The sequence below is a fragment of the Sturnira hondurensis genome, unplaced genomic scaffold (assembly GCF_014824575.4).
Source record: "Sturnira hondurensis isolate 20B ecotype Veracruz unplaced genomic scaffold, ASM1482457v3 Scaffold0018877, whole genome shotgun sequence".
In the NCBI taxonomy this organism is placed as follows: Eukaryota; Metazoa; Chordata; class Mammalia; order Chiroptera; family Phyllostomidae; genus Sturnira; species Sturnira hondurensis.
Genome location: NW_028091508.1, coordinates 1,486,483 through 1,499,014, shown reverse-complemented (window position 1 = coordinate 1,499,014; position 12,532 = coordinate 1,486,483). Strand labels below are relative to the sequence as shown.

Below are 12,532 nucleotides of genomic sequence, written 5' to 3'. Positions count from 1 at the left end.
AGGTATTACAAAAATTCTAATGGGTAAAACAGAACAGTCTTGACTGGAGTTAGGGGGAATGGGTAGACTTTAAATCTAATCTGTCCCACCCCTCAAATGCCATAATTTTGGAACTGTTTCTAAGAAAAACAACTAAAATTCCTTTTCTTGAGGAGATCTTACTTTACAAGTAAAAATGCACTCACTGATTAGTAAATGAAGTCAATTTCTATTGGGTTTTTTTGGTAGTCTTTTAATAATAAATAAAAGCTTTTGTTCACTTACCCAAAGGAGCAGTGTCCAGCTCACTGGAATATCACCGTCTCAGAACACAACCAGGTCCCTTAATCCTGCCTCTTTTGATCTCAAAAGGTGGTAACATTCAGTCCAGAGCTCACTCATCTGTAAATTGCATCACATTATCTCCAAGTTATTTAAGAAGCAAGCTCCATTTGGTTTCTGGCATTTTTACCTGCTAAAGGCAAGAAGAGGGTTTGCCACATCGTTCCAAAGGTCTTCCACTTACCACAGCCTTCAGAAGAAGCAAAATGATCGAGCCCATTGGGAATCAGTACATTGTTGCCAGGCCAGTGTATTCTACAAATGCTTTTGGGGAAGAACATAAGAAGAAACACAGATATCATAAGACATTTCTGGATCATCTCAAAGAGTGTTGTAGGTAAGATCATTTTTTTAAGGTACTGGCATTAGAAATAAATGCAACATCTTCTCCTGAATTTTCAGACTTTCAAGCTCTCCTTTCTGGCTCTAGCTCACAGCTTTCAGAGTCTTCTTATCTTTGGTTTCCAAACTTTCCTGCCAGAGCTGGAAAGGTCGACTCTGAAATGAACACCATCTCAGCTCTCAACACAGTCTTTCCATATCACAGGACTAATAGATGAGGACAGAGGCACATTCTCAACTGAAATGTTGAACAATTCAAGTTGAGGATGACAAATAAGGTCTATTATGGCTGAAGAAAAGCAGCATTTTTCTTTTTAAAAATTGTTTGGTTGTGGCCAGGGCAATTGATATGGGTAAGGAAGTGACTGTTTGTGGGAAATTTAGTAAAAGTACTAGACTGTTCTTTAAAATATTATTATCTTTACCAATTTTCCACCCACAGCGAGACACTAAACTTAAAATTTGATATTAACTGACCTGTGGCTTTCAATGTTTTCAGCTGTTCTACAGAAAAGGCCAAGAAAATTGCCCTCTCTTTGCTCCCCATAGTATCTTGGTTACCAGCGTACCGGGGAAAGGAGTGGCTACTCAGTGACATTGTTTCTGGAGTCAGCACAGGGCTGGTGTGTGTTCTGCAAGGTAAAAACATCTTTGAGATATAAGTCATCTGTCATAAAATTCATCCTGTTAATGTGTACAATTCAGCGGGGTTTGTTTGTTTGTTTGTTTTGGTGTATTCACAAGGTTATGAAACCATCGCATTTAATTCCAGAATATTTTTACCACCACCACTACCCTCAAAATCTCTTGCCCATTAGCAGTCACTTCCTATTTCCCCCTCCATCTACACCCCTTGCAACAACTTTTTGTCTCTATGGACTTGCCCATTCTGAGCACTTCATATAAATAGATTCACAGAATATGTGGTCTTTTGTGTCTGGTTTCTTTCACTTAGAAGAATGTTTTTAAAGTTCATCCATGCTTCAGCTTGTATGGATGCTTCATTTCTTTTTATGGATAAGTAATATTCTATTGTATGGATAGACCACATTTTGTTTATGCATTCACGACTCGATGGACATTTGGGTTGCTTTGACTTCTACTTTGTGGCTATTATGAATGAACATCATGTACAAGTTTTGTGGGAACATATGTTTCAGTTCTCTTTAGAGTGTAATTCCTGTGTCATATGGTAACCCATTTGTGAAATATGAGGGTTCAAATTTCTGCACATTATGGTGAACACTGGTTACTGCCTGTCATTTTTATTTTAACTGTTGTAATGAGTAAAAAATGGTGTCACATTCTGGTTTTGATTAGCATTTACTGACTAATGATATTGAACACCTTTTCAGATGCTGATGAGAGATGTGTATATCTTTTGTGAGAGTTTATTTAAATCTTTTACACATTTTATTTTTTCATTTATATATTTTTTATTTTATTTTATTTATTATGCTATTACAGTTTCCCAATTTTTCCACCTTTGCCCAGCTCAACACAGCATACTCCACTCCCTCAGGCAATCCCCCCACCATGGTTCATGTACATGGGTCATGTGTGTAAGTGCTTTGGTTACACCATTTCCTATACTGTACTTACCTCCCCACGGCTACTCTGTAACTATGCATTTGTACTTCTTAATCCCCTCACCTCTTCAACCAATTCCCCCAAATCCCTCCCATCTGACAACTATCAAAAAGCATTCTGTATCCATGAATCTGTCTCTGTTCTTTTTTGCTAGGTTTGTTTTTTAGATTCAATTATGGATAGATATGTATTTATTGCCATTATATTGTCCAGTTTTGACCTTTTTCATTTTATTAAATAAGTCCCTATAATATTGCATATAATAATGGTTTGATGATAATGAACTACTTTAGTTTTTCCTTGCCTGGGAAGCTCTTTCTTGGCTTTTCAATTCTACATGATATTTTTGCTGCAGAAAGCCATTTTGGCTGTAGGTCCCTGCTTTCCATGACTTTGAATATTTCTTGCCCATCCCTTCTAGCCTGCAAAGTTTCCTTTGAGAAATCAACTAACAGTCTTATGAGAACTCCCCTGCGGTAACTAACTGATTTTTTTCTTGCTGCTTCTAAGATTCTCTCTTTCCTTTAACTTCTGGCATTTTACTTATGATGTGTCTTGGAGTGGGCCTCTTTGCATCCCTCTTGTTTGGGACTCTCTGTGCTTCCTAGGCTTGCATGTCTATTTCCTTCACCAAATTAGGGATGTTTTTTTTCATTATTTTTTCAAATAGATTTCCAATTTCTTGCTCTTTCTCTTCTCCTTCAGGCACCCCTATGATGGAATGTTGGACTGCTTGAAGTTGTCCCAGAGGCTTTTTATACTATCCTCATTGTTTTGGGTTCTTTTCCCTTCTTGTTGTTATAATTGGTTGGTTTTTTTTTCTTCCTTTTGTTCCAAATAATTGATTTGATTCTCAGCTTTCCTCTCTACTGTTGTTTCCCTATAAATTGTTCTTCATTTCAACTAATGCATCCTTCATTTCTGAATGGATCTCTTCAATGCTGTTTAGGTCCTCACTAAGTTCCTTGAGCATCCTTATAACCTGTGCTTTGAACTCTGCATCTGATAGATTGCTTATCTCCATTTCATTTAGTTCTTTTTCAGGAGTCATGATCTGTGTCTTTCACTTGGGCCATGTTTCTTTGTCTCCTTGTTCTGACAGCCTCCCTGTGTTTGTTTGTATGTATTAGGCAGAGCTGCTATGACTCCCTGTCTTAGTAGTGTGGCCTACTGATGTAGGTGTCGTATGGGGTCTAGAGGTACAGCCTCCCCTATCAACCAACCTGGGTACTTGATCAAGGTGCTCTCTTCCTGTAGGCTGAATACTCCCTCCTCTTGTTGAGCTTGATAGCTGTGGCAGGCCAATGGGAAGGATTTACCCAGGCTAGTCAGCAACAAAGACTGGCCATAACTATAGATCACCCACCTGTGCTCTCTCTGTGGAGGATAAGCTGTGCAGGGGCAGGCTGGTGGTGCTCCAGTGAGGTCTGAGCTATCCACTGGGAGTGCAGGCTCTGGGTTTTCCTGGGTGGTGCAGGCCAAGTTCAATCCCCACCTGTGTTCTGCCTGAGGGTACCCTGCATGAACTATAAATCAATCTGAGATGGCTGCTCCTTGTGCTGGGCTTGGAGATTCCCAAGTGAAGCCAGGCTATGAATCTAGGCTGGCTGCTGCTAGTGCCATGACTGGGGCTACTTAGCAAGAGGTATGGGGACTGGGGTCTCAGTCAAACTGGCTGTTTCTTGTTTGAGAGAATTAACAAGTTGTGAAGCATGAGCCAAGATCAGCTATTCATATGGAAAACTCACAGTTAACAGTTTGTGTGGGCCCATAGTTTGGGTGGGAGGGAATCTCAGGGGATCTCCAAGGCAGAGCAAACAGTGTTAGCCAGCTTGATGGAGTCTCAGATATGGTGCCTGCTTGCCAGCTTTGTGGCTCTGTGTGGAGAGGGTTCAGAAAAGGGGTAATGGCCTCTGCCCGCCTTTCTGTCTGGAAGAAAGCTGTCCCACAGCTTTTGCCTCAATACCAGACTCTTTAGTTCCTCCCTGTATGCTAACGGTGCCTTTCAAGTTGCTTCCCTGGTGCTAAAGCTCAGAGAGAGTGAGTCTTAGTAAGTCTGTGTGTGGGTTCTTTAAGAGGAACTGCTTAAACTCCAGAAGTTTCTTCCACCAACTCAATCCCTGTGGTTTTTTCAGCCAGAAGTTGTGAAGATGTATCTTCCTAGCACTAGAACCCTGGACTAGGGGGCTTGTTTTGGGGCTGGCCCCTCACTCATGAGATATCCTCCCAGAATTTTTGTCCACCACCTATGGTTGTGGGACTGACCCATTCCATACCACTGTCTCTCCTACCAGTCTGCATGGATGTGGTTTCTTTGATTCTGTAGTTGTCAGACTTCCACTCAACATGATTTTTGACAGTTCTGAGTGATGGTCATGCTGTAGTTTAGTTGTAATTTTGGTGTGGTTTTTGAAGGAGGCAAGCCATGCCTACCTATGTCGCCATCTTGACTGGAAGTCCTTCTGCATATTTAAAAATTAGATTATTTGTCTTTCTATTGTTGAGTTGCAAGTGTTATTTATATATTCTGGAAACTAGACCTTTATTCAAAATACAATTTGCAAATAATTTATACCATTATATGGGCTGTCATTTCACTTCTTTATGGTATCATTGAAACACACATTTAAAATTATTGATGAAGTCCATTTTACCTGTTTTTAATTTGATTGCTTACTTTAGTTATCATTTCTAAGAAACCATTGTATAATTACAGATCACAAAGACTCACAATTGTTTTCTTCTAAGAGTTTTATAGTTTTAGCTCTTATATTTACATCTTTGCTACTTTTGAGTTAACAAAGTAACATATTTGGGGTCCAACTATAAATATTTAAAGAATCTAATGAAAATTTCTATGATTCCCCTTGCACAAAATAAAGACCTTGATGTTTGTGTATTTACAGGTTTAGCATATGGTCTGCTGGTCAACATCCCTCCACATTATGGGTTATATGCAGCCTTTTTCCCACTCATAGTCTACTTTTTCTTGGGAACTTCTAGACACATATCTGCGGGTAAGTGACTTTCTGGACTAATTGATGCTCACGCTGCCTTTTCTTTGTGAATTTCATTAGTTACATATTGTACCAATTTCAAATTGTACACAATCCAGGAGATGAGTTATAGTTCCTTATAAGAATTAAAACTGAAAGACAGCTGTGCATTAGGAAGATGTTTATTGACAACAGTTCACCCTCTGTGAATTAGGTCCTTTTCCAGTTCTGAGTACCATGGTGGGAGCAACAGTTTCAAGATTAACCCCCATGGCCAGTTCACTTGCTACGGATTCCTTTAATAACTCGCTGAGTAATGATACACCACTAGATGACTATAAGGTGATGGTGGCTGCAACGGTCACAGTTTTTTCTGGAATCATTCAGGTGAGCACTTTCTCATATAATCTACCCTCCCCAATCTTCTTTTCCTGACTGGTGCATATTTCTCTGATTTTCTTCCTTCTTGCCACCCCTCCCCAATCTTTCATTTGATTTGTAGCCCTCCTTTCGTGGCCCATGGGAAATAATTTAAGGGTCACTCACCACAGCCAAAAATAAAGGAGCAGATCCACATTGCAAAGATGAGTGAGTGTGGGTCTAGAAAGTAGGAAAAGTAGGAACAGGAAGACACATAGTCAGGGATGAAATACTGAATTCAATAGTCACTAAATGTAACTATATGCCAGTAAGAGTAAAACTGGAAGCTTTGGAGCTTTTTCTTTCTAATTCCTGAAAGACTGTAATCTAGTTAGAAGGAAGTGGAGTTTCAGAGTTTCAACTGTCCATGTCAAAGATTTTGGGAAAGCTGAAGAGGTTTACAGAGGGACTTAGGGCCTCCTTCCCATGTCATACCACTGCTGATGGTGAAAATGTCATGGACTCCACAAGATGTTATCTAAGTTTATGAATAGTGATATTACTGTTTAAGACCTTTCCTTAAAGAAAGAGTCAGTTTGTACAAAAGTGTAAGTGGTGTGTTCTGTTGGCATTCAGTGTCATCAGTTCTTTCTAAGACATTTCTGAACCCAGTGCCTTTGTGTGTCCACAGCTCTGGCTGCATTCAGGGACATGAATGGAAAGGCAGGCCAAGTGTCCAGGGGAAGAAAAATCCATCCATTCACCTGATAGCAAAATACTGATGCTTTGGGGCAATTAACCATTTTTTCTCCCAGTTAAAACTGAGGACTTCAGATGTCCAATACACAGTTATTTATTCCTTACAAAAGTCAAGCAACTTGTTTGAGGGAATATGAATGGATACTGACCTATGCATGCTACAACAGCTAGAAAGTGTAACTTAAAATGACTCAGGGAAATTGTTGAGGAAAATTGATAAGATCCTGCTGTGTAAGCTTTACTTAAGTCTTCTACAGACACCTTTAAAAGAGGAAGGCAGATAAGCCTGTTACTCTGGGGGGTGGGTGCTAGACTTGCATGATATTTGAACAGCATGTAACATTCCACCTTGGGGGATGGAGAGGAATGGGAGAGGAGAGGTGTTTCAGGAGACAGGGACTGATGCTATTTTAAGACTTATATGTACTGGCTGAACCTTTACATTTTGATTACTTCATTTGCTGATCCTTCAGTTTGCTAAAGTGTACCCGTAATCTATACTAACAATTGCCTTTCTCTTTTCAGTTGATCATGGGGGTCCTGCAGATGGGATTCATGGTGGTATATCTATCTGAATCCCTAATCAGTGGCTTCACCACAGCTGCTGCTGTTCATGTTTTGGCTTCCCAACTTAAGTTTATTTTTCAGCTAAATGTCCCGTCATACACTGACCCACTTTCAATTTTTAAAGTAAGTATTGCTTTTGCTTAAAAAATATTTAAATACATGAAATTCACCTTCATGTTTCTGGGAGAACTTCCCTTTAATGCCTTTGCCATGGGGCTTACCTACAATTTTCAAGAAGCACATAGGTTGTGAAATTTATTCACATTAAGAGAAAGTTAGTGACAAAGAGAATACTGAAAATCAACCACATCTACTGTACATCTAATGTGAACAACAGAAATAAAGTACTACTTCTCTTATATTTGATACCTAAGTATTATTAAAAATAAAAATCTATATACATTATTAAAAAGCTTTAATATTTTGTTCCAAGTTTTTTTTAATTTTCTCAAAATATTATTTTGAAAAAATGTTCTAATTGAGTGATAATGCTTCCCTATTTCTAAAAAGCAGTTCTTATTCTTTTAGAATTGAAGTTCTTCTAACTCTTTTATACATCTTATTTATAAAGCAAAAGGAAATTGGCCAATATGTAAATAGAACAGTGGTTCTTCCCTCCTACGGAAGATGTACTGTAGAACAGTTTTCTTACCTCTTCTGATTTTATTTGAGTACCCTCTCTTTTTTTCTTTGTGAATTCAGCTAGCTAAGTATTTGTCTATTCTTTATCTTTTCAAAAGATACCTCTTAGTTTATTAAGTTTTCCTATTGTCCTTTTAGTTTGTACTTCTTTGATTTCTCTCTGATCTTTGTTATTTCCTTCCTCTTGCTAACTTTGGACATATTCGTGCTTCTATCAAGACAGACTTTGGGAGTCTGAGATAGTACTTGCTTCGAATTAGAACCAACACTCTCTCACCCCATCCAAAGCTATTCCAAAGGTGGATTGGTTTAGGAGCAATTTGAGGTCTAGTTTAGGTCTACTTGAGCCATCCAAATCCCATGGATATAGAATCCAACTGGCTTCAAGAATTAAGATTATGCACAGTGCAGTTATCCAGGAAACTCATTTCCAAAAGTGACACAGAGAGTAAACTAAAAAATGTGAAGGGGTTTAATAAAAAAAAAAAAAACATGAATTAAGGGGTAAATGTGAAGAAAATCTATCAGTGATCAGAAGTTATTCCTTGGACAGAGGAATAGTGATGATTATGAAATAAAAATTGATGGCCAAACAGATTTAAGAGTAGATGAGGCCAGCTCTAAAAATGAAAAATGTCCAAGAAAATCTGACACTAGCCAAAGAGATTCCCAGCAAAAATTTCAGAATCATTCCCAAGTCGGTGTGTTGCTGACACTATGCTACCCTTCCTAGCAGAGCAGAGAATAGCTATCAATCTATGTCATTTCTTTTGCTTGAATGCTTATTTTCATCTATTTAAAAATAATTGAGTGGTGTAATCAAATTATGCATTACTGTAATACCTGGATGTCTTTTTGCTGTCATAACTTTAGGTACTAAATTCCATATTCACACAAATAGAGAAGACTAATACTGCAGACCTTGTGACAGCCTTGATTATTCTCTTCATTTTATTTGTGGTCAAAGAAATAAACCAGTGCTACAAAGACAAGCTTCCAGCGCCCATCCCAATTGAATTCATCCTGGTAATTGATCATTTTAAAACTTCTTTTCATAATCCATTAGTCTCATATTTTTATGTTGAATGACCTTCACCACCTGCAAGGTTTTAGTGGGGCAGATGCCATCTCTGCAGGTTCTGGGTATAATATTTAGTACAGTTTTATCTTTATTCTGATTTTAAGAATTTCCTTTTATGAGATTTTGGGCTTATTCTGTCCATTTAAGACAAGACTGGTACAGAGGGCAAGATCTTGGAGAAGCTGATAGACCCATTTGAATTAAAGCCATGGTTCTTAACTCTGGTGGGGCATAAAAATGCCTCCGGGATTTTCAGAAAGTAGCAAAGCCCAGGCTTGAATTCTTAGGTCAAGATAATGGTATTTTTTGTAAAGCAAGACTTAGGTATATCTCACATTTCTAACTTTGGAAATTTACAACTTTGCAGACTGTGATCGCAACAGGTGTGTCCTATGCTTTTGACTTCAGAAACAGGTTTAATGTGACTGTGGTTGGGAAGATGGAAAGTGGGTAAGTATTTCCCTTGAGATGGCATCTCCAAGCATTAATTAGAGAGTACACAGTAGTTACTGAAGACAACCAGCTGAAACGCAATAATCCAGGTCAGATTCCTCCCTGCATCTGCATTTGTGAAGAAGGCTTGCTGCTGTCCTTTCAGGAATGAGCCACAAAGGACATAGGGTCTGCAGTTCTTAATATAAGAAAGTGTCTTCTTGTGGAAGAACTTTCAAACCAGATGAACAGGGACTCAAACACAAGTAAAGGTGAAGTAGTGAAAGTAGAAAAATAGGCAATTAAACCTGCTTTTCCTCATTAAAAAAAATGAAACCAGATTTCCTTGTCCGGAAATTACTATAAACAATCATAGTGCTTTGTTTGAGGTTACTGGAGCCAAGATCCAACAGTTCAAAAGAGACACTGGAAGGAATACCTGGCACACAGCTTGAGCAACCCGGTTAGGCACACTCTGTCCTTTCTCGTGATCAAATTCAAAACAAGGCCAGAGCAACTCTTACCACTGCAAAGGGATGGGGGGGGGGGTCTAATTCATACCAGGAATTTGAAAATGTATCCCATTGCATTTATTGGATTGAGAAGGGAGGTCCAGATTTGTGTTCTCTTTCCTCTCTCTGCCCTCTGACCGTAACATCAATCTCTCCCAACTCACTTACAAGGAAAGGTTGTGTTCACATAAAAAATAAAATAAAAAAATAATAAAAAAACTTACCTCCCTCCCCATGCTTAAGGTGTATTCGAGAATTCTGGGAGTCAGCATTTGTATGCATTGTTGACTTAAACATAGCCAACTTCTTTTTTCTTTAAAGTATTTTTATTGACTGTGCTATTATAGGTTTCCCAATCTCTCCCCCTTTATCTCCCCTCCACCCTGCCCACCCCCCCAACTCTCCAGCATTCTTCCACTTATTTCATGTCCATGGGTTGTACATAGAAGTTCTTTGAGTCCTCTGCTTCCTATGCCATTTTTCCTTCTCCATCTATTTTATGCCTCCTAATTATGCTTCTTCTTTCCTGTACCTTTCCCCTCTATTTCTCCCTTCCCCCTCTCCACTGAAATCCCTCTGCGTGATGTCCATTTCTCTGATTCTGTTCCTCTTCTGGTTGTTTGCTCGATTTTTGTTTTCATTGTTTTTCTTTTCTTTTAGGTTCATTGGTTGATAGTTGTGAGTTTGTTGTCATTTTATTGTTTAATTTTTTAACCTTCTTTTTCTTAGATAAGTGCCTTTAACATATCATATAATAAGGGCTTGGTGATGATGAACTCCTTGAATTTGACCTTATCTGAGAAGCACTTTATCTGCCCTTCTATTCTAAATGGAAGCCTGGCTGTTAGAGCAATCTTGGATGTAGGTCCTTGCCTTTTGTGATTTCAAATACTTCTTTCCAGCCCCTTCTTGCCTGTAAGGTCTCTTTTGAGAAATTAGCTGACAGCCTTATGGGAACTCCTTTGTAGGTAACTGTCTCCTTATCTCTTGCTGCTTTTAGAATTTTCTCTTTGTCTTTAATCTTGGTTAACTTGATGATATGCCTTGGTGAGTTCCTCTTTGGGTCCAACTTCTTTGGGATTCTCTGGGCTCCCTGGACTTCCTGGAAGTCCATTTCCTTCACCAGATCGGGGAAGTTCTCCTTTATTATTTGTTCAAATAACATTTCAATTTCTTGATGCTGTTCTCCTTCTGGTACCCCTAAAATTCGGATATTGGAACATTTCAGGTTGTCCCAGAGAATCTTCAGTCTCTCTTCATTTTGGGGGATTCTTGTTTCTTCGTTCTGATCCAGTTGGATGTTTATTTCTTCCTTATGTTCCAAATCATTGCTTTGAATCCTGGTTTCCTTCTTGTACCTGTTGGTTCCCTGAATATTTTTCTTTATTTCATTTTGGGTATCTTTCATTTTTCAACCATGCTTAATCAGTTCTGTGAGCATTTTTATTACCAGGGCTTTAAATTCTTCATCAGGTAGGTTGGCAAACTCCTCATCACTTAATTCTCTTTCTGAGGTTCTGCTGTGTTCTTTCATTTCGGCCATATTTCTGTCTCAGTGCTGCTGATAGGTTGTAAAAGGGCGGGGCCTTAGGTATTCACCCAAGCAGGGCAGCCCTCTTTGCTGCTCTTCATGGGGGGGCGGGGGGGGGGGCGGCAGAGAGGGAACAGTGCAGCTTGCCTGCTTGTCTCTAGCACTTTTCAACAGACTCTTGGATCAGACTGGAAGTATTTCCCACAGGGGCAACCCCAGCCTTAGCCCACAGTCAGCTCTGAATCTCAGTTTCCCCCTTAAGTCAGTCCCTCCCATGCAGCTCTGGCAAGCTCTGTAATCAGCCCTGCCCCCCAGGTACCTGATCTAGGTTTTTCTGAGTCAGCCCTCAAGGTCCGCCTTATCAGTCTGGTTGTTCTGGTTGACTTTTTCTTTAATTCCTTGGTTGTTGGAGTTCCATGCAGTTTGATTTTTCTGGAGATTTTGGTTGTTTATTGCTTTTAGATTGGTTGTTATTCTCCTTTTGGTTGTTTGAGGAAGTGAAGGGTTTCTACCTATGCCTCCATCTTGGCCAACTTCTTTTAAAAGCAAATATAGTTGTATGTATTTTTAAGCAAAACCATATTTTTATCACCACATATTCATGCATTACACTCAGTGAATCTCAAACCTCACTTTCAATTTTAAATATTTTTAAGTAAGAATTAGGCTGAAGCTGAAGGACAGTTTCTAGGGCTTCTCTCTGCACTGCAATTTTCAAATAATTATACTTTGTTAAATTAAAGGAGACCTTTTCAGGAGAATTTTGAAAATAAAAAACAAATACACCACTGAGTTACAATCTTAGAGACTTTACCTCTTTTCACAGTGTGGGGGGTGAGGAAGAGAGAATTCACATTCATTAACTGTTACATTCTACAGAGGGGCCATGTAGCCTATGAGACAAATGCACATGTTCTAGAGCAGGGGTGTGCACACTTTTGGCATCTGTGGGCCACACTGGAAGAAGAAAAGGTGTCTTGGGCCACACATTAAATACACAAACACTAACAAAAAAGCTGATGAGCAAAAAAAAAAAAAGGTTATAATTAAATTTACGATTTTGTGTTGGGCCACATTCATACCATCCTGGGCTGCATGAGTCCTGTGGGCCACTGTTGGATACCCCTGCGAGGCAGTGTGCCTAGGATTTACTTCTGACTCACTTGGTTACATTGGGCTAGGTGAATAACTGAGTCAAGCAATGAACCCAAGTTTTCAAACCACTCTGTCTATGGTGTTTAGAGGCTGGAACAAAAGGGTAAAAACTGACTTCTGGTTACTTTGATATAAAATACAAATTTTAATTGTATCACCAATTGTAGATTTATTTAATAAACAAAATATTCCAAGTTGACTTTCTGAATCATGGTAGCTACAGGTATAAGATAATAGTACTTTT

At 39.0% G+C, this 12,532-nt stretch overlaps 1 protein-coding gene across 1 annotated transcript in view; it reads left to right on the top strand.

The window, feature by feature from the left end:
• Positions 1 to 463: 463 nt before the first annotated feature.
• The window catches only part of SLC26A3 (solute carrier family 26 member 3), a 33,359-nt gene continuing 21,290 nt past the window's right edge, over positions 464 to 12,532 (top strand). The window contains exons 1-7 of the mRNA XM_037070642.1: positions 464 to 658; positions 1,163 to 1,302; positions 5,160 to 5,270; positions 5,464 to 5,636; positions 6,894 to 7,058; positions 8,451 to 8,603; positions 9,026 to 9,108. Coding sequence (XP_036926537.1) covers positions 528 to 658; positions 1,163 to 1,302; positions 5,160 to 5,270; positions 5,464 to 5,636; positions 6,894 to 7,058; positions 8,451 to 8,603; positions 9,026 to 9,108 — 956 coding nt within the window. The 5' untranslated portion in view covers positions 464 to 527. The remainder of the gene's footprint in view (positions 659 to 1,162; positions 1,303 to 5,159; positions 5,271 to 5,463; positions 5,637 to 6,893; positions 7,059 to 8,450; positions 8,604 to 9,025; positions 9,109 to 12,532) is intronic.